General features: G+C 36.9%; 2 protein-coding genes and 1 long non-coding RNA gene across 11 annotated transcripts in view; 2 read left to right on the top strand and 1 right to left on the bottom strand.

Annotated features, from left to right (window-relative positions):
• Hrb27c (Heterogeneous nuclear ribonucleoprotein at 27C) overlaps positions 1-21,343 on the bottom strand; it is a 43,220-nt gene that overhangs the window by 3,168 nt on the left and 18,709 nt on the right. Inside the window, exon 8 of one of the 5 annotated variants that reach the window (XM_076384554.1) lies at positions 10,847-12,125. The exons of 1 other annotated variant lie outside the window; for it this stretch is intronic. In XM_076384554.1, the coding sequence (XP_076240669.1) occupies positions 12,061-12,125 (65 nt within the window). In that variant the 3' untranslated portion in view covers positions 10,847-12,060. Of the gene's footprint in view, positions 1-10,846; positions 12,126-13,235; positions 13,474-15,182; positions 15,525-21,343 lie in introns of those variants that run through there. 3 more of the 5 variants (XM_076384556.1, XM_076384550.1, XM_076384551.1) reach the window with 3 other exon arrangements.
• LOC143183117 (uncharacterized) lies at positions 628-13,387 on the top strand. 5 transcript variants are annotated; one of them, XM_076384546.1, is made up of 14 exons: positions 628-753; positions 4,849-4,999; positions 5,307-5,410; positions 5,992-6,090; positions 6,247-6,345; positions 6,500-6,706; positions 7,504-7,701; positions 7,784-7,882; positions 7,956-8,054; positions 8,135-8,233; positions 8,875-8,970; positions 9,127-9,361; positions 9,624-9,752; positions 9,826-10,104. In XM_076384546.1, the coding sequence occupies exons 2-14, from the start codon at positions 4,909-4,911 to the stop codon at positions 9,909-9,911; spliced, it is 1,641 nt and encodes a 546-aa protein (XP_076240661.1). In that variant the 5' UTR covers positions 628-753; positions 4,849-4,908; the 3' UTR covers positions 9,912-10,104. The 5 variants fall into 5 exon arrangements, with proteins under 5 accessions (XP_076240661.1, XP_076240660.1, XP_076240662.1 ...); XM_076384545.1 differs by having other exon boundaries at positions 9,612-9,752; XM_076384547.1 differs by lacking the exons at positions 9,624-9,752; positions 9,826-10,104 and adding an exon at positions 13,338-13,387.
• Positions 13,547-13,924, top strand: LOC143183120 (uncharacterized). The gene is made up of 2 exons (XR_013002564.1): positions 13,547-13,677; positions 13,835-13,924. It is a non-coding gene; the product is annotated as an uncharacterized LOC143183120 (long non-coding RNA).

Here is a 21,343-nt window from a genome sequence, read left to right as displayed (position 1 = left end):
TATTCAAAAAGGTTCCATCATTCTCTGAACTTCTCCGCAGTCGGTATACGTCCTAATGTAACTTACGTCGAAACTGTACTTCATGAGAGATTTAATGATGAAACTTTCGTGATCGTTAAGATCTCCAAAGTCCTCTAAAAGGAAGTTGCAAACGATACATGAACGATTACTTCGCCTAAACTGTACGGAAACATCGCATCGAAGTTTCACCCCGAGAACGGCGTATTCACTTTAAAGTAGCCTTTCTATATTCAAAGATCCTGAGCGAATTATAAATTAAAATTCTGCTACTCCTCAGGCTAAGCCAAGCTCCGCCGAAGCAAAGGGACTCACGAAGTGAAGAACTGCATTTGAACAAGGTATTTCTATTGTCTGCCTAGCTGTTCTTGCGATTTTGCATTCGTTTCATTATTTTAATAATAGATACATAGGTATCAACTGAAAAAGAGACGTATAAAAGTTTGAAATTTTAAGAATAAAAAAAAGAAAAGAACATTCGAGAAGCAGAGGTCATGCACAGTCTCGAATCTCAAATAGTGGTCGAAGCTTCCACGTAGCTGCGCTACCGTCGACCTAATAATGGGGTGAGTTGGGAGCGAAACAGGGATGATTCAGGCAGTAGCATGCCGCCCTTCGTGCCGTGAACGTCGTGAAACAGAATTATTTTTTCTTTCACTGACTCCTGTTTATTTACGACGAACGAAAACCAAGTAGGAGATATCATTCAAAACACAGTTCCACAGGAAGAAACTCGTGAGTAATTTTTCCATTTCCTTTTTATTTCGGTGCGACGGTTAATTAAGGTTATAAATGTTGCTAATTGGACGGGATGTGCTTTTAAGCAACATCATTGGTTGCAATTTCATTTAAGCTACAGTTGCGTCGAGCGATTTACACTCGGTATAAATCTTGCTAATTAACTAACAGTACCTCTGAACTTGTAACTGACTTTTTGGTCCTCGATAAGAAGCGAAAAGTTCCTATTTCCACGCAATACCTCTCTATCGCAGGTCACTCTCCAGTTTCTATAAACACAGTAATTGTTACCGTGTTTGCTACTCGTTACAGCGTTTTCAAAGATGAACTTATCATTTTCATGACGAACACTCATCATTACCTCCACCGTTCGTTATAAATATATGAACTAAAATGTATGTAATAAATTTCTTTTGTAATAAATTATAAGCAATACAAGTTCTTATGCGGAGGGAAAAGTAAGTAAATATCGCGAAGATCATTGCGTGACCGATTGTGATTTGAGGGGGTTACTTTCCGTGCTTGAGAACATATTATTAGCTACCCCTATACCTTTATACATCTCTTTTACGAATTTTCTCAAGTGTTAGAAAAAGAATTTTTAATTAAACGCTCTTTAATTCAACAGTTTCGTAAGCATAATATTTTAATAGAAGGATCCTAGTAAATTTTCCTTCAAAAGAGTTATGGTCAAAGACCACTTTTAAGCACAAATTAAACTTTATGCTTAGTTTCCTGGGGAAAAAAGTAACGTTTCAAATTGCGTAAATGAGACGAAACTTGTAATAACGTATGTACCTATGCTATATTTTTCATAATGAACGGTAACAGGAACCATCATTTTCTACCTCGAAAAATAAAGACGAATTGACGTTCCACGGAGAAAGCAAAGGTCGACGTTTATTTTGTGATGGAAGATATAAATGAAATATGCAGAAAAGCTTGTCATAAAAACAAATGCGATGGAAACTAAGAGGAATGACCTGTATCGTGCAGCGTCGTTCCATTGTGGTTATTTTTAGTTAATCATGAAAAGCCTGGAATGTGCATGCGCAAATTGAATCCGCGTTGGAATAATAACAGAAACTAAACTTAAAGTTTCCAGCGTAAAAGGAAAAGAAAAATGTGAATATGAACTCTACCGTATATCTACTGAACAACCGATGGAAAAATGCTTGTTGATCAGAGAACGTAAAGAGATTATCATTGACGCGGCACAACGTTTCAACGTCTTTACTTTTAACACAGGGAACTATGTGTGTGTGTGTGTGTGTGTGTGTGTGCCGCTTTTAACGAAGCCGACGCCACTGCGCGGTCATTCTTCATCCCCTGTCCCGTATGTTCTCCATTTTCCTCGAGGTGAGCTAACGTTCCACTCCTGGCGGCGTAGAGACAGGAAAGCAAATAGGGGACAGTTACCGCTAATTACTTGACTTTTCGTTACGGAATCGCACATTAGGCGAGTCGACCTTCTATTTACCTGTACCACCATTGATCCAAAAGAAGAAATATAGCGATTACTTGAATAAATTGCTTAAATACTGTGCCAACAATCGTCCAGTTTTTTCTTAAAAGCTTTTCTTTTGAAAGAAAACGTAGAGCACACCTCAACTGAAGAGGAATAACAGCAGGTGTATTTCAAATCTCTATATCTACTCTACTGTATTATCATTAATTGTGAAATTTAAACTATGCGGAAAACCTAACAGGTCACTAAAATCGAGATCGCATTAATTAGGGAATACTGACGATCCAGTTGAGTGATTTACGCTCACGCGGAATTCATCCCTTCTGAGCCTCGCTTTCGAGTCAATTAAAGCTGCACTTAATATGTGGAAAGCGCTGCGTCGCGCGTCGTGTGCCACAGCGAAAATTAATTTGAGGAACATCGCCAGGAAAATTTTGCTTCGGAGGAACGGCAACGTTTAAGTAGAAGTGCACGTGACTAGTCAGACACCAGCCGAAGGAAAAGTAGAAAATGTGCGTCATCCGACACTAACACGAATAAAATCTTTTATTTCATAAGTTATACTAATTTTCAGTAGACTTCTATAGACGTGAGTTTTCTTTCACTTTGCACTACACACAAAATAATAATCCAAACTCTTCGCGAACTGCATCTAACAAAGAGGATCAACAGCGGAAGTATAAAAATGCATACCAGATCCGTATGTTAGCCTGTCGATGCAGAATGCTCTCAACGTTCCATTTCAGTTATTTGTAGGTCAATCGAAGCTACCGTGAATTCTCTTCGTTCTTTTTTGACGTATAAAAATAATCACGCATCCGGTCAAATCAATATCGCAATTATTGTTTCATTGTATCTACAAGTAACGCGATCGAAAGTATAGGAATTACCGGAAGCTACTGCAGACTAATGTTGCAAATATATAACTGAATTCGGTAAGGTATGCGAAGAGCTTTTTATTATGGGACTACTTAAGATTCGTAATACCAATGATCGTTAGAATTCCAACAATGTAGGTATGGTTGCAATGAGAGCGATGCTACGATGTTCGCCAGAATCCGATTAATCGACCGATTTGTGGGTCAAATAGCGACCGATTTAGCTTGAAATTTTCAATGTAGAACATCTTTAAAATCGTCAGGGATGCGAGTATATCGAACTATTCTATGAAGAGGTACCTTGCTATCTTTCCCGTACAATTACTTTCGGGAACAATGTTCAGTTCACCGATTTAATTATTAGCGCAAGATACAGGAAGTATATTATACTTTTAGGAAATGATAATAAGGTTCTATTGCGGCAATTTTTGTAGGATATAATTGCTGTTACTTGAATCACAAAAGTACTAGAGTCCCAAACAAAATCCATGGACAGATCCTCATTAAAACTTGTTCAATATTTTCTGATTTTGATAGAGGTAACATCGTTAATTCATCAACTGAGAATTTCACTTGAATTATCATTCAACACATTGAGAAGTTAAGTACATACCCTCGATGTTATCCATAAGTAATGGGAGAATCTTTTTGTGGAAAAAACGGAATTATTTGCGAAAAGGTCGCCGAAGTTCAGAATGCGTTGACCTTTTCTTCCACGAGTTCCTTCTAAACTCGTCTCCTAAAAATAATTCGATATTTTTCTTTGAAAACATGGAACAAGTAAAATCTGCATCCTACTGCGAGATGTGTTTCATATTTACAATACACTTTCAAAGGGACACCGCATCTGCTATCTCGGCAAATCAGTGTTTGCATTGCAAGAATGAGACGTGGATTATGTTTCGTAAACTCCATTTAAAACAATTGAAGAGGAATATTGGCGGTGGTTGGTAGGACGGGCGCATCGAAAAAATCGTTTAACTGTTACGTACTGCTGATATTACACGCTGGTTTTACCGTAAATCAGAAATTGAATGTGGGATTCTAAATGTAATAACGTCGTTAATGTTATGCACAGCTGCGGATCAAAGGTATTGATGCAAATAGTCGACTGTGAGCTTTGTATTGCGAGGTTCGAGTAATGTACAATACCGAAACCGCAGGTATGTGTATAATTATTTCACTTGTTCGTGGCAAGTTTCCTTGTGGGCGTATCCTGGTTTTGAGTTTCAACGAAAACTCTCACGAGGTGATCACTTTCCAGAGGAACACAGTTAATTGTAGATTACACAGTGATCGAATTATTGGACAATATTGGCATTATTTAAAGATAAAGGAAAGCAATCTTAATACGAAAATGGAAGTGAATTAATAGGTAGCAAGCGATAAATAATGCCATTATCCCATTTCTGGAACAATTAATGTAAACTCGTTACTACCTCGTTTTCGCAATGTTGAGTGAAAATGTAGATAGGTAGTAGATATGAATATTTATCTCTCGATACGCGGAAATAATAAATGGCATACCTGATAGAAATACGTCTACAAAATTTTTGGTTGTAATGAACATCCTTGCAATGTTTGCACGGTTGAATTTTAATCGCGTTACATACGCGCAATTACTCAAGGTAGCCTAGAGAACGCGCGAAATCATTTCTGGTTTCGGGTCAACGCTGAAGTTCGATTTAGCATGCGGATTTAGGTAACCCTAAACTATATATCAAGTGAACGTTTTCTCATTTCCAGGTCTAGGGGTATTACGGCTAACTAAAACATGTGGACGAAGAACGTATAAGCGAAAGAAAGATGGTGGATAAAGAAGAAGCGAAGACACCCTCACCCGTCAATATTAAAGAGGCGATCGAGGAAGAGGTGTTAAATGAAAAGACTGCTAGAAGTAAGTACTAGACAATAAAGAGTTACTTACTGTCAGACATAACTTCTTCTAATCTCGAGGCGCGAGGTTGCTAATAAAAAGAATTCAAGTTTGCTCGAGTAACATTGGTCAAAGGAATGTTTGAAAAAGACTTTGATACTTTCCAACTTCCAATTTGTAGTCGTTTTGATGTGGTAAATGGAAAATGTTTTCTTGACATTTTTTTAAAACGACGAATAGAATGGGAAGAGGAAAAAAAGTATCAAGATTGGTTTCGACTCTATCGTTTTCATCGATTATAGCTGTTCAAACCTTTCCTATTTGCTAGTACTTAAAAATGATCTCCTGCTACACGAGGCTGTGATAAAAAATGAGGCGGATGCTGTTCGCAAGGTGCTCAAAGAGACCGTCGACGTCGATTCCAGGAACAATGTAAGTCCCCAAAAGATGTTCGATAGAATTTTCGATCTTGATAAACTCTTTCAATTTTTACGACTTGCTAAATTTCATTTCATGCGCATTAGAATAGATATTCAGAATAGATATTCTGATTAGTTGTTCTGTTTCTTCCCTAATCCAAATGTTGAGAACATTGGAAGTTCGTAAACTGCCTTTCTATACAATTTATTCTTTTTATTCTTATACAATTTGTAAATTTTTGTATAATTAGAAGTGGAATATTTCGTAGAGACCTTCGTTACTAGCAAAATTTCACAGTTCATTCACGAAAATATCAGGCAAAATTATACTAATTTAACATTTCAAGCCCTTTATACGATAGCAGCGACCTATTCAATTTACTCATTGTAATATTCATGTTTCATGAATACATCGACCGAAAACGAAAATGTAGGGCAACTGTGCTTCTGTCGTCACGGTATTTTCATATATACATATACATACGTAAACCAAAGTTAAATGAACAATTTATTCTGATACAACGCGAAGTAAATGTAAATACTTGAATATTTGACCTACTGTAGAATTGATTAGTAATTAGACGTAATTATTAGTATGGTCGAGCGCCAATCCACTGGGCTGCGTCCAGGGGGAATACGGAAATAATCGAGATGCTGATACAAGCGAAATGCGACATCGAGGCGAGAGACAAGGTATCTAATATTCTATTGATAAATCTGTTATACGATACCAAATTATACACTACACATATTTTTACTTTATTTTTCACTTTCGAACAAAGAAATTTTGCTCGAGTGCTTAGGATATGAATAAATTGCGATAATTAAACTCTTCTTGGAATGTTGAAGTTTGGAATGCGCCCACTGCACATGGCGGCCTGGCACGGGCACAGAGACGCTGTGAAAATGTTAATCAACACTGGAGCAAGCGTGTCAGCTGTGAACAAGGTACTCATGCTACTAGGACCATAAAAATTCCTAACATTTCTTAGGTTCTAATTGCAATTGCATTAGTCGAATGGAAAGAATGCTTTTTCTAATATAGTTTCGTGGCGAATGTTTGGTTAAAGCAGATTATAGTGCGCAATTGCGTTTGTTGTAGAAACAATACACCCTTTTAATGTGCGCCGCTCGGGGCAACAACGTTGGCGTCGTCGAGTACCTTGCGGAAGCCGTGGAATCGTTGAACGGTGATGCAACCGATTGCACAGGCGCGAGCGCACTTCACCATGCAGCTAGCGCCGGTCACCCGTCTGTGATAACCGCACTCTGTAATATACCTAAGATTCAGCTCAACGCAATAGACAAAGTAAGAGGTTTTTTCGTTCAGAATTTTCTTTATCCGAAATGCGTACATTGTTACATGAAATAATGCTCCCTTTTATTCATGAAAATGCTACCTCGTCGAATTAAACATTTATCCACAATACAGGATCTACTTTCCCGTGTCGGCAACCACTCGAATCCTTTGAAACTAGTGCTCAAAGCATGAATACGCAGTTGGAACTTGCATGTACACACGTATCTACGTCTCCATAATTCATACGTATAACTTGGTAACTAAAGATGGAACGGTTGAATAGTAATACTTGACGCGAGGTTAAAATGTTCATTTTGCGAATCGGTAATTAGATTTTACATTAGAAGCAATCGTAGAACCTTATTTTTCAAACATTTTGATTCCTCGTACTTTGAGATTCATATTATTAGGTAATTGATTCGAAATTGATATGAAAATGCAAATATCCGCGCGTCAGATACATAGATATCTGCAAAGGTATCTGTTAAGGCAGGAAACTGCCTTAACTTAAATTTATGCGGAAACTGGTCCACGTTCCTTCCCCTTGATTCAGATACTGTGAAACTAGGTCTCCGACATTAGCTATATTGCCTTCTTATCGCGAAGACAAGTGAAATTCCCGACGGAGAGAGATATAGCTGCATAGATCTCCCTGCAATCCTCTCAGAGAATTCTCAGAGAAGAATTGATGGAATCATTTTTTTCACCTAGATCTGAAATAAGCAATCGTATTTTAACTAAATACGTTTCACTCGGCCACAGTCGCGCTGTAAAACATTTGTATAAGGCATTTGGTTTTGTCCTAGAAAGGACAAACACCTGTACACTATGCTTGCGCGGACGAACATTTGGAAGCAGTAGAGGTCCTGATAGGATTAGGTGCAAACATAGACACACAGGATAATGAAGGAAACTCACCTTTACACTTGGTGACCAAAATGAGGAACACAGTCATAGCTCAATTACTATTAAGGGCCGGCGCCAACACCGAAGTCACTGACCATGTAAATAATTCTCTTCTAAAACGAAAGGAATTGTTTCGCAAGAAATAACCATAAACGATATCGACCCGATTATTTTCATTAGATGGGTTTCACTCCACTTCATGTAGCTGCTAGCCAGGGCTGCAAGGGGATATTAGACTCTATGATTCAACATGGTGCAGCGTTGAATAAACAGTGCAAGGTACACGATTCTGTGAAACATACCTAATCGAAGTTTAGCAAACTATAGATTCTAAATCGCTAAATTCCCACAGTATGGGAATACGCCGTTGCACTTGGCCTGTCAAAACAACGAAGTAGAGACAGTCGAAATATTAATTAACAAAGGCGTCGACCTAAACTGCTTAAACTCGGTACGTAATGCGTTTCGCATTTACAGATCGGTATATGTCGTTTGCTCATTTCTGACACGACTGTTTGCTACATATTTCAGAGACTACAATCGCCAATTCACATCGCCGCTGAAATGGGCCACACAGACATTTGTGAGCTGTTGCTTGCAGCAGGTGCGAATATCGAGCAAAGAGAACAGGTGAACACTAACCGTATATGCCTTGCCTTCTTTTTTCTACACTTTCCAGGAAAACTTACCGAGAAACGTTTCATTATAGTTTACGGGACTCTGAAATTTTTCTTTCTGCAGTGAAACGATTAATTATGTTTTTGTCTCGTAATATTCTTCTTTAATCATAACCGAAAAAGTACACTGTCTCCATTAAAGATCACGTACCTACCAACATCAGTTTACAAAGTTAGCGCGTTGAATGTGTTCGCATAATTTCACAGTTTCGCTAGTCTGAAATTGCAAACATTAGACTAGAATAGCTTCCCAAATCACCGCAAGTACTAACTTCCACATAAACACATCAACTTCTCTAATTGTACTTTTAGTAACACCCCGCCATAAAATCAAGACTTTGTAGTTAGAAAATATATTTTATTAGAACGAAACCGCAAAGGTACGAAGTCTTTGAGCTATATTTCGGCTAGTAAGTCGTGGGAGGATAGTATCGAGAGACAAAGTGACACTATCGATCAAGTTCCGAACAAAGTTTGTACGGAATGGTCTGAAGAATCACTGTCACGGAAATTCGCGAGAGCGTTGTTGCGATGACACTATTGGCGCGTAATGTGAGTACTAAAATGAGAACAGAGTTGCGTGGATGTTCACAGAGCGGCAAAACGCCACTGTACATCGCAGCGAGGGGCAGTTTCACCGCCATCGTTGACATGATAATTAAAACTGCGAGACTGGACTATCCAACACCGGTACGTGAATCAAACGAATCATTTAGGAAACATAAAGTTGTTGCAAAATATTCTCGTAGAGAAAGAATAGCGTATAGAAAATGTGGAGTTCCATAAAGACATGATGGATAAAAGACTTTCTTTGTAGTATGAAGCAACGCGATTTGTTCGTTATAGGAAGCTGCTACATCCGACAAAGAAAACCGAGATTTAACACCGGCAAGAAGAAGATGGCGAGAAGGATCTAGGGGAGGCAGTATCTCCAGCAACAATGGTGGACTTCCAGAGCATATTCGGTCGGTTTTGTGGAAATTGGCGTATAAATATCTAGGTCCTGAAGACTGGAAGAAGCTAGCGCTCCATTGGGCTTTCACCCACGATCAAATTCGAGCAATCGAACACCAATACACTGGTAAACAAGTATAAGATTCTAAACTTTTTCAAGCGTAGAACTTTCAAACGATATCAAAATGTACGAAAGGAAAATCGAATTGAGAAAGTCATCGAGGTACAAAGTTGAATTTCAAAATCTAAACAGTTGTGAATGTCAGTAGAAAAGCAATAAAACTGCCAAAAAAGGAACGATTTAAGAATGAAAGATATTTTGCACCTCGATGTTCATTTAGTAAATTGAGGGCAGCCTTATCAAAAGGACGATAAAGCTCCAATCATAGGTCCTTCGAGTTACAAGGAGCATGGTTTCCGGATGTTGATGATTTGGGCGTCAGGATTAAATTCTGAAGTTCCAATAACGAAAGAACTGTGCGACGCTTTATCCGCGATAGATAAAAAAGCTATCGTCGGTACGTAACCTTTGACAGAAACTTGTTGAATTATTGAAAGCACAAGGTTTTATTTCTAGACAAATGATTACAGAAAATATTCTCAAACAATTGGATCAAGAAAAAGAAGGCAAACCGAAGGCGAGTAAAAGACGTTGTCATAAGTGTTCCATCACTTAAATCTATCACTTCGCTATCCTGTTTGAGACTGCAACGTTATAAAAAGATCCGGGGAGTTAACAAATCGTTGGCGGAAATATTGAAAAGTTATAACAACACTTGAACTCCAACATATCCGATTAGATGCTAATCTCATCTTTTTTATCAAAACATGATATCAACGAAGCTAGTAAAGACTAGAAAAGTTTTCAAGAAAACTCAAGAAAAGTTTTCGATAGGTCTCGTGGGATTCTATTCGAGTTTTTAAATCGAAGGTTAACTGAAAAACGTACAAATTTTACGACGAAATTTTTGCATAAATTAGACATTTGTACATATTTCTGGAAAGTACCGTCATTCACATGTCTAACTATTTCTGTTGTTTTTATTTCGTTGCTAAAATTATCAAAGTTTGCAAATACACGATCCGTCCTACGTTATCTTATTTTTGCGTTAAAAAAGAAGAACATTCGATCGTTTCCAATTTATAATGTAAAGTATAATACGTACCTTGAACTAAGTAGACGAGGCGAAGTCTACAGGGCTTTCGAAGTGATAAAAGAAAAGGAAGTAGAATTAGTCGTATCGAAACGAGAAAATACTCATAGCTCTCAGTAAGTATACAGCTTCAGAAGGACAATCTACATATCCTAGGTATCGTGTAAAATATAAATAAATATCTATTATTAAAACGTATAAACATTTTTAAATAAAGTTCCCAAAATATTAAAAAACAAAATGAAGAAGAAAACACAATAGGATTATTCTGAAGAAATCGAATCTTTAAAATATATCTGAAACTTAGAATGCATTCACAATACTTTGATTTCTAGATAAGCTAAAATAGTTTTAGAAGACACACACATATTGAAAAATCTTACCTCCCGATATGCGATCTTCGTTCAACTGAAGCGATTACAAGGGATTTACATAGAGGTAAGGAATAGAACTAAGAGTCCAGGACAACGCTAAACGATGTTTTCTAGTAAAATGTGAATGTTTATTAATTCATACGGAATATTCATTAGCTCTATACTATAAAAGAATGCAGTTCCTTTTGCTTCCACCCTCGCAGTATGCGTATATATACACACAAAATATGAACGACGTCATCATTGTATCATATTAATCGGTAATATTAATTGATGAACGGCAACGGTAGAAACGGGGCCCGAGTGCCGTCAACGGCAGATTCATCGTATAATCATGAATTGTACAAACCGTACAGAAAACAGGGGATAAATTCGCGTCGAACTTTCAATCCTTAATATTACAATTAATTACTATCGGCAATTAATCACTGTTATCATTACAGCGAGTATCACTATTGCGCGTTTCTACTGATTCACGCTTTATTTCAGTGTAATTCTCGTTATATTTCCTTTCTCATTTCTTCATGGTTACACTGAAACTTGCAATAGAGCAACCCTATCTCGCATTCCCTCGCGAATCGAAATTAGTGCAGTTCCGTCTTCTCGTATTTGAAAATATCGAGGCAAACACTGCAGAGAACATTTGCACGTGCAGGACACGGCACACGTAGCATCATTTATTTTCTATTACTCGACTCTTTGCTACCTTTTCAACCAAAATCCTGTATATTCGATTACAGTTTCGCAGGTGTAGTAACTGTGAAATAGTGCTTGTAAATACAATCTGATAGTATTACGGCCACGGTACATGATCAAATGTTTGTAGAATCCGCTGAAATTAGGTATTTCAATCGCTCGTATCCCGAGTCCTGAAAAGGGGTATATACTGTCGATTTGTGACGCGCGGCGCACGAAACTGTTTTAGAACTGCGATACCGTGTTTCTAAAGGACTGTCCGGAATCAAGAGTCACAGGGAACCCTGTGCGTCGGTGTTGGCCGCGAAACGATTGATTTTTCACGCGTCTTCTATAAATATCACGCCCAATAAGAACTCTCGAAACGAAGGAGGGTCTATATAAAATGTGAACAGGAGTGTACAATAACAGCAGGCACAACAATTAAATACAAATGTAAAACGCAAGAAAAAAGAAACAGAAAATAGAGAGACAAAAAATTGAATTAGGTTGTTGGATCAATTGATTATTTCTTTTCTTTTCCATTTAATAATTGAGAATATCTGTTATCGCGGCCTGTTAAGCGGCGACCGCGGGCTAAATTCGCGTTCCCTGTTTTTACCTCAAGTCCACAAGCCTCGCGTCATCCAGTCAGAAAAATGAACGGGACGTCTAGGAAATATACTTCCTACGGCAGAAATTGAAAAAAACAAAGGATTAGGTTTTTGTCTTCGTTCTGAACTTTTATCGTTGATGGCGACTACAAAATTAAAGGAAAAACTAAAGGGAAAATTAAGTATTCCATCATCGTCGGATGATTGTTTAACCACGAGAATAAGAAAGGAAAAGATACGGCGAGTGAACTTAGTTGACGTTCCGTGTCGTCATTGATTCAAGTTATTATCCTACTTCTTGGACGCTTGTAGTTTATAACTACAAAAAAGGGGAAATGAAAAAAAAAAAAAAAACAATATTACAGCATCATAATCACGCTTTGCGCAATGAAGTACTATCGCTCTTGTATCACTGGTCGAAACTGTGTTATTATAAATCTCTTAAACCTAGGTTTACAGTATTCATGCTTTCCGTTTTGACTGAACGAGTAAGATTTTCGTAACATGCGTAAAAATATTTGTCGCTTAATGATTATTCGCGGCACTGTTGACTCAATCGACTCGATCGACTTGATCAAGAAAGCTTTCACGCGCTCAAGAGATTTCAAAGCAGCTCGGTTGGCACACAGCCTCGTCGAACAAATATTTCCGTCTAATCGGTTCCTGACAACTTGTCACGCGATTCTATGAATAGAATTCGTTAGTTTCTGAGCGACGTCGACTGCGACTGATTGAAAAAAAATCCACGACAGTAGCGCAACGTTTTCAGAGACAATCTTCCTGAAGTCATGCCCAAAGTTGTCGTTCACTACTTGCCCAGAGAAATCGTTTCGATGCATGGTGTATCGCCAAGCCACGTTCTACCTCTTCTTCGTAAATGTAGTCGCGTTTGCTAAAAAATTCCGTGACAACCTTGTCCGCGAACATTCGTAAAAGTAAAGCAAAGAAGAACAATTGCTTCGTGTCGTCTATATATCTACAAAAATATGTATGAGAGCTATTTGGGTCACGGTATTTCTTGAACCATATGCACGGATGCAAGGAATGAGTGTGTCGGTAGAAGAGACACGTACTAAAATCGTCCTGATATCGCGGCTTCCGTTGCCACGCACGTCATAAGTGGAAAAAGTATGTTTGCATGCATACGCAAACGATGCAAATGTGTGTGTGTGTGTGTGTGTGTGTGTGTGTGTGTGTGACCACGCGTTTGTCGATGATAAAGAAGAAGAGGAGAATCGAAACCTCGCTCTAACACCGGGGACTTGATTTGTCTTAATCCATTCTAGCGACGGTAAGGATGGTAATTGTTGGAGCTGGATGAGGATCCTGTGTAACCCCTTTGGGGTCCACCGCCACTGTAGTTGTCGTTGGTTCCTGGAGCAGCAGGAACGCTCTCTAGTCTCGAGGATCCATACACGGTGCCTGTTAGAATCGCATAAAAGAACGTAGTACTGTGTGCCAGGACGTGGCCCAAGGATGCAATCAAGGACAGAGGGATAATGGAGAACAGTGGCACGTGGAATCGCGAACCAACGGCCCGTCGACAGTCAAAGAGGTCGACATCGAGGGTCGAGGGTCGAGGTCGCGCTTCTAGTTCTCAGAACGCGAATGGCTTTGCTTTATCGGGTAAATTGCATCTTTCTTGTTAATACGCACGAATACGTCACAAATTGAAAAGTTTTCTAGAAAAATAATTCTTCGTTTTGCTTTAAATAAGATCAAAACAATTTACCGAGGTGATCTCCTCAATTATCGATTTATATTACGTTTGAATTTCATACAGATTACCGAATGGAAAAACTCTATCAAACAGAAAGGTAATGTTGCGATAAAGAGAAATTTCAAAATATTACATGGTTGAAATGTATTCGTGGATCAAAGAGAAGGTAGGTACGTCATTCATCCACTTGAATTCTTTTCTGATTTTCTTTTCAAAATACTATCTACCATTGCTTGTGTAGTTTTCCCCGAATTGGCGAAAGAAATAATTCATTGCAGCGTAAAATAAATTAAATTTGATTGTGAAAGTAAACCATCCCAAAGGATTGTACGTTCCAACATAATTTAGGAAGGAAATGCAAGTCAACGATGTTGAGGACAGGAATATTACATAGTTCCGAAAACACATAAGTAATTCTAAAAAGTATTATATTAAATTCGTGTATGTATGTACTAGAATCAATCTCTAACTGGAAGTTATTGTCTGCAGTTAACGTATAGTAGAAAAACAGATCAAATTTGCAACAGAAAAAAATATATCTAAAACGTTATGTAATATGAAAAGTAGAAAAAACTTATATTACGTCCTTGTTCCTTTTAATTCTAGCTCTTGACGAAAAAATGTCGACAATATAAATATACAAAAAAAAAAAAAAAAAAAAAAAAAAGTTAGAAAACCAGAACACTCTATATGTATATATATATACATACAATTTTCAGATTTACAATATTCAGTGCAAAATTCTATCTCTTATATCACGATCTTAATAATTATTACAAAAGGCCTTAGTACTACATCATCACGGATACCCAATCTACTTGAAACTCAATCAAGATTTTCCACTGAGTTCACATGAGACCTGTAAGTTGTACTAATTTTGCTTTTTATGCGCTCGAATTTTGCTACACATTTGAAGGAATTTCATTTAAGATAGATAACTAACCGAAACATAATTAAAGTTAATTCCGTTCTACATAATAGACTTAAGGAAGTATAATCAATTTGCAAATTTACTCTTAATTTTACTAAGTCTTAAATAATTCTACATATATTCGATATCATGATTCTATTTCTGTAATCGGTCTATAAGTGTAAATTAAAAAAAAAAAAAAGAAAAACAAGAAAAGGAAAAGGAAAAGAAAAAGAAAAAGAAAGTCAAGCTTAGCACTAGGCAGGTAACGTGTAAAAAATCGAATAGTAAAATTTAATGTTATAGATTAATGATAGATCCGTATAGCTAATTCGACGGCCTTAATTAATCTTAATTTTTAAAAAGATCCTTGTTGCTTACACGCCGTCACTTGCACATAAAATATATAATCGTTAAGGGATAGTTATTGTCTTATGGCCTATAAACGTCGTTCGGCTGAACGAATTCAAAAGCGGTCTCTATAAAATCAATTTTCGTAATAATACATCGTCAAAATTAGATACGCAAGTTCAGGCAGAGGAAAGGAAGACATTGATCAGCCTTCGAAGACAACTGAATCTATGTATGTTTTTACACTTGTATTAGTCGTTACCACACTTATTCGCGGTGGCAGCATTTTCCTTCTCTATTCTTGAATATATAGGAACCTAGAATCGGAGTCTGCGTTTGGTAGCCCGTGCGGTATTTCTTAGCGCCTGTAGGGATGGTAATTGGTGTGTTGGGTCAAGGAGAATCGTTGGGGACCTGGAGCTGCGTCTCCATTAGGAATGAAGGTCGGGCTTCCAGTTTCGGTATTTTTGAACTTTGGGATCGGGACAGCGTCTGCGGGAAAGAGAGAAGGAAATTATGAAAAAAGGATTCAATAAAGTTAGGACATGATGTAGATCATCCTCAATAAGGTACAGATGAAAGCAAAGAAGAGGTAAACTTCAGTGGTTTGATATTTCGGAACGACGAGACTTTATCTTATGAGTACACCCACGCCTTTCTAAATTTAAATACGATTAAGTCTACGGAATAATTATTGATTATCAACCAAATACTTGAGGGGCAAACCGCTATATTTTTAATAACAAATTTTTATCTCATAAAATGTAATTCGTTCCTAACTGGAAATCATTTAAAATATTTAGCCCCTAAAGTACTGTAAAGTACCAAATCACCTTAAACTGAGTTTTTCTTCGAGTATAACTTACTTTCATTTATAATTTAATGTATCTTTTAGCTCAGTTTTAAAGTGAAATAGCGAATAAAACACTGCACTAATAGAAAGGTAGCATCAAGGATGCAGGAAGTAAAAAGATAGTATTCCTTGAAACGTTGAACCACATGTTTAGTTTCTTCAATCCGCGTATGCTAGTAATAATGTGATAACAAACGCTATCGTGAAAAAAGTCAGATGAAAATCGAAGAGGAACTATCGGTCGGAGCTAGAGCGAAATGAGAATGGTTGTCACTGTTGTCTTTAGTTTAATAAATAGCCGATATTACGTTTTCAAGCATAAACGAAGGACCGACATAATAGCAAAACAGAAGCGACAAAAAAGAAAGTAGAAGGCTGTCTAATTTTCATCCAGCAACTTGAGCGATCGACCGATAAAATGATTACTATAACCTGAAAATGAACGATTCTCTTCACGCGCACTCGCATGCTTGCTTTCATTCGTACGTTCATTCAAACACTATGTCTTGTTTAAACAATATTGAATAAATGACCACTTAAATATTAAAAGGTAATAGCATCGGCTGTGCAGTGTTTTAAATTTCATATAAATGTAATGGAAAAACGTAAGTAGTTAGCATAAAAGCTAATTAAGTGAAGGGAGAAGATTGTTTGGATTCGATTGACAAGATTCGTGTTTGTTTTCATTAATATCATTTTCTATTTAATCATTTTCATAATCTATTCCATTATGTACTTTACGAATAATGATCCACTCTTTGTCTATATTATCATTATATCATCATAATAATTACCAATATATCACCTTATCATCATTATACCATAATATGTATATATATATATGTATGTATATGTATATATATCGTTATCATCATCATCATTTATAATCATTATTATTAATATTATTAATATAATATCTTAAGTATCAATTATTCAATTAGTTCACTAGAAACACCGTTAAGTATATTAATATATATTTATTTATATATACGCGTGTGTGTGTACGTGTGTGTTTATGTGTATTTGATGAATAATAATACTAATAATAGTAATAATAGTAATAATAATAATAATAATAATAATAATAATAATAATAATAATAATAATAATAATAATAATAATTATATTCCATAGTAGAAGTAGTAGTAGTAGTAATAGTAATATAGTAGTAGAAGTAGTAGCAATCCAGTAATAGAAGTAGTAGTAATAGTAATAGTAATAGTAGTAGTGGTAGTGGTGCTGGTGGTGGTGGTGGTGATGGTGGTGGCGGTGGTGATAGTGGTGGCGGTGGTGATAGTGGTGGCGGTGGTGGTGGTGGTGGTGGTGGTGGTGGTGGTGGTGGTGGTGGTGGTGGTGGCGGCGACGGCGGTGGTGGTAGTAGTAGTAGTAGTAGTAGTAGTAGTATAGTAATAGTAATAGTAGTGGTAGTAGTAGTAGTAATAGTAATAGTAATAGTAGTAGTAGTAGTAGTAGTAGTAGTAGTAGTAGTAGTAGTAGTAGTAGTAGTAGTAGTAGTAGTAGTAGTATCAGTACTAGTAGTAGTAGTAGTAGTAGTAGTAGTAGTACAATAGCAGCAATGGTACTGTTTGTTTTGCATGTCATTGAGAGTGAGGACAGCGGGTAGGAGTGAAGTTTTTACGTTGTAAAAAGTTTTTTAGAGTAAAATATAAAGTAAACTTAGCAATTCATTAACTGATATTTCACCCTCATCGGATTCACCTTCCTAAGACAAAAGTTTTCAATTAAATATTAGTTTTTGAGTCTTCGTTTCTCTCTTTTTAACGCAAAATTGGAGAAAAATGGTAAACACGAAAATTAGGGGTACGTTTTTGTTTCCCATTAAGATATCTATTAACACACGCATATTGTTCCAGATGTGACTTCGCTCCTTCTCCAGACAACCAACCACCAACCCACCCACCCTCTTCGTACGTATGCTTTTCCTCTACCCCTCTACCCTATTTTTATTTTTCCTGTTACAGCTAACATTCTGACTCCACCTTAATTTCATCGGATCAACAGTGAGATTTCTTTACGACACTTTAGCAAATCGCAAACATGTTCTCGTCTTTTCCTTATACCTCTTTCTATTTTGCTCGATCTTGAAATTTACTTGTGTATGAGGCGTCAGCAATCGATGCCTAATATAACTACAAATCCTTGTTTGTAAATTAAGATTCCGCACGGAAACGACATTCACGCATTCTATCCTTACGCATTGATTCGTTTTTTTCCAATCACTCCTCCATTCTTATCGGATAAACTAATATCGTTAAAATTAGATAACGGTCGTTATTCCACTATTAAAAACTACTTTTTAAGCTTTCAGTTAATCTCTGTCCCTTTCTCCATTTTCCTCGATTAGTATATATGACATCTATAACTACTACAGAATCAAATTTGCACATGAACCAGTCATATGTAATAATTGACAAACAGGGTTAAGAAACGATTATAGTGGGGAAAAAAGAGAACAAAATTGTTGAATGTCACATGGTCACTGCGTCCATGTGACAACTTGAATGTTTCGCAACATTCAATTATTTATGATCAGAGATTGTCAAACAGAAACTCGAGGCATTTGAGAGGATCGTCGATTTGGAAATATTGCATCGGCACTTTTTTCATCACATCATCATAATAAGCACTAACGGTTCAGCTATAATCCTTTTAATGCAAGTACCCCCTATATGTACTATACACATAATGCGACTTAATGTTTTACCTATTAGATTTGGCAGACCATGTACTCGGTTCGGCACCATTTGTAGGTACGTTCTGTACCAATTACATTTCTAATATTAATAGAATGTTGCACGCGTCACTGTATGCTTGTACCGTTTTATGTCAAAAATTTGTCTCCTATTCTCCTTTGCACGTGCAATATTTTTCGCACCTCATTCCATGTCACACCACTGTTCTTTTTTCGCTCCTTTTTAATACAAGATTCATCGTATGCATCACATTTACTCCTGGCTGCCTTCGTTCTCTGATTTCATTCATCGACACATGCCATGTGCTCTCTCTTTCACCCCCCCCCCCCCCCCCCATATCCATTTATCAGTTATTCAGACATTCACCTGTTCTTATCTCCCTCTTCTTCGCTTGCTTTCCCAATATATTTTACTTCCTACCCAAACAATTAAAATTACAATGACTAATCAACGACTTAGATACGCGTTTTCATTTCACTTAAGAATTATGGAATAATTATGTTTTTCACGAGAACACAATAGTTGGCATTTATTTATTTCATCAAAAACATCTTCATTTTTTTATTTTAACACACGTTCCTAAGTAACACGGTCTTATGTCGAGTTATACACGCTTTAATTAATTAGATAATTAATCGTTATTTTAATTACTGATCCTACGCGTGTCCCCCGTACCACAACCCGGAAACCACGATCTTATGTCGATAGATAAACGGGGAAAAATGTTCTAAGTAATATTGAGGTGTTTTGTCTGCATTAAGGTACTCTGAGGATAATTGTTAATTTATAATACATTTGTACAAAACTTAGCCCTTAATCAATAATTATGTCGATTTACCTACAACATCGTTCCTTGTTTTCCTTTTACTCTTCCCTCTCACCCCCTTCCCCCACTTTGTATATCGCGCGCGCGCACACACAAATCCACATGCACGCAAGCACGAGTACTCTCTTATTCCTGTCTCTCTTTCTTTCCCTTTCTCTCTTGTATACTCTCTAACACATCTCAACTCAACATCTTTTACTCTGTTTCTCTGTAGGTTTATTAAATATCACGGCTGTCGATAGTCATGCAATCTTAAGACACATTCAAAGAGCGAGCCGTTTTATCGAAACGTCATGTAACATGCAGAAAAGCAGCATGGAAGACAAAAGAAAATAAAAGTTCTATAGAAAGAAAGAAACGAGGAAATTTTTGATTGTGCAAAAGGTAAAAGGATAAATATTTATTTTTCCTTATAGAATCAATTCGATTATTATTTCTTCGGTAGCACTTTTGGTATACTTTCGAGTATCTATTTTCTTACCCACTCCCCTTTCCCAGTGAAATTTATTTCATAGTACTTAGCTTACTTTTCGAGTCATTCTTAACCAGCTATGATGTTTCGATTCATACAAGCTATCCTTAGGCGGAGGTAACGAGTTTCCATTTAATCCTTTTATCGAGTAAACTAGACCGTTTATTAAACGTTAGATAGCCTTTAACTATTTATTTAATAATAAACATGATAGTCAATAGTAACCTTAAAAACGGCATCTTTTCCTTGTCTAATTATGTAGTACTTCGAGGAGTTTCTTGTTTCGCGAGGCTCGACTTCAACCTCGCCGCATAATTAACTTAATAATTCTCTATTTGTTTTCTATGCTTATTTATCTATCTACCCGTCTGTCTGTCCTATTTATTACTGTTGCTGCAGCCTGTTTTCTTCTGCATCCGCATTTATTCACACGCTCTGCCTTATTATTTCTTCACATTCGCGCTTTCATTCTTTCTCGCAAGACCAATTAAACTACCTCTTGTTGTTCACTATTTCGTTCACTCTTTCCCTCTCGCTCATTCACTCGCGTTATCATCTATCCTTCCTTCTGTCTCCCTTTACCGCTGTCAGATAATTCAATTAAATGCTATTTGTTCTCCTTAGAAACTTAAAGCTACGTCGATACAGGCTCGCAACTCCGTAGCCTAGATAAGGTTTTGTCGATATAGACATTTTATTCGAGAAAATAGTAAAGCCATTGCTCGTAATCGATGGTAATTGATTAATTAATTACAATAGAAAATAATCACAACAGTAATAGAGTTTCTTGTTTAAATGGTACTAGTGATAAATAGTAACTAGTTCGTTTAACCGTAGCAATTATTTTGACACCGTTCTTTTTTAATCATTAATAGTTTCTCTCTCTTTTATCTGCATTTGTTTCGTCGCATTTATAACTCTAAGCTTACAGTGACACGGCAATATTTTCAAATCGATGTCTTCCCATAGGAGAAAAAGCAGCGACACTTTCAGACGGGGTTATGGTACACTGATTTATTTTTTTCTCATTCTTTTATCGTTTTTACGCGACCTTTGCGCTTTCTCTCGCCAATTACTCATCCGAGATAACCCCGATCAAATACGCGTTAGCTTACACGACAAGCCATTTTCTTTGATTTCGTTCTCCCCAAAGGGGCAGTGGTCGTTGGACGTATTTTACTCAATCGCGAATTAGTTCAAATAAAATGGAGCAATCTCCGAAGGTATTTTGAAAATTCGTTCCAACCACCAGCCAACCTTGATCTTTACCAATTTTTGTAATGGTGTCTCATGCACATCGAAACGTTAACTGTTACACATTCAAGTACAAACAGTTATATACCATAATAAGGATTAGGTGTGTTCACATACAAGATTCATAAATATACCGCACAATGCGTGTCCCTTGAATCTTGTCTTTCGTTTATCATGTATGCCGATTTAGTA

Source organism: Calliopsis andreniformis, chromosome 9, assembly GCF_051401765.1.
Source record: "Calliopsis andreniformis isolate RMS-2024a chromosome 9, iyCalAndr_principal, whole genome shotgun sequence".
In the NCBI taxonomy this organism is placed as follows: domain Eukaryota; kingdom Metazoa; phylum Arthropoda; class Insecta; order Hymenoptera; family Andrenidae; genus Calliopsis; species Calliopsis andreniformis.
Note: the sequence above shows the minus strand (reverse complement) of the source record. Positions and strands in the feature narration are given on the sequence as shown.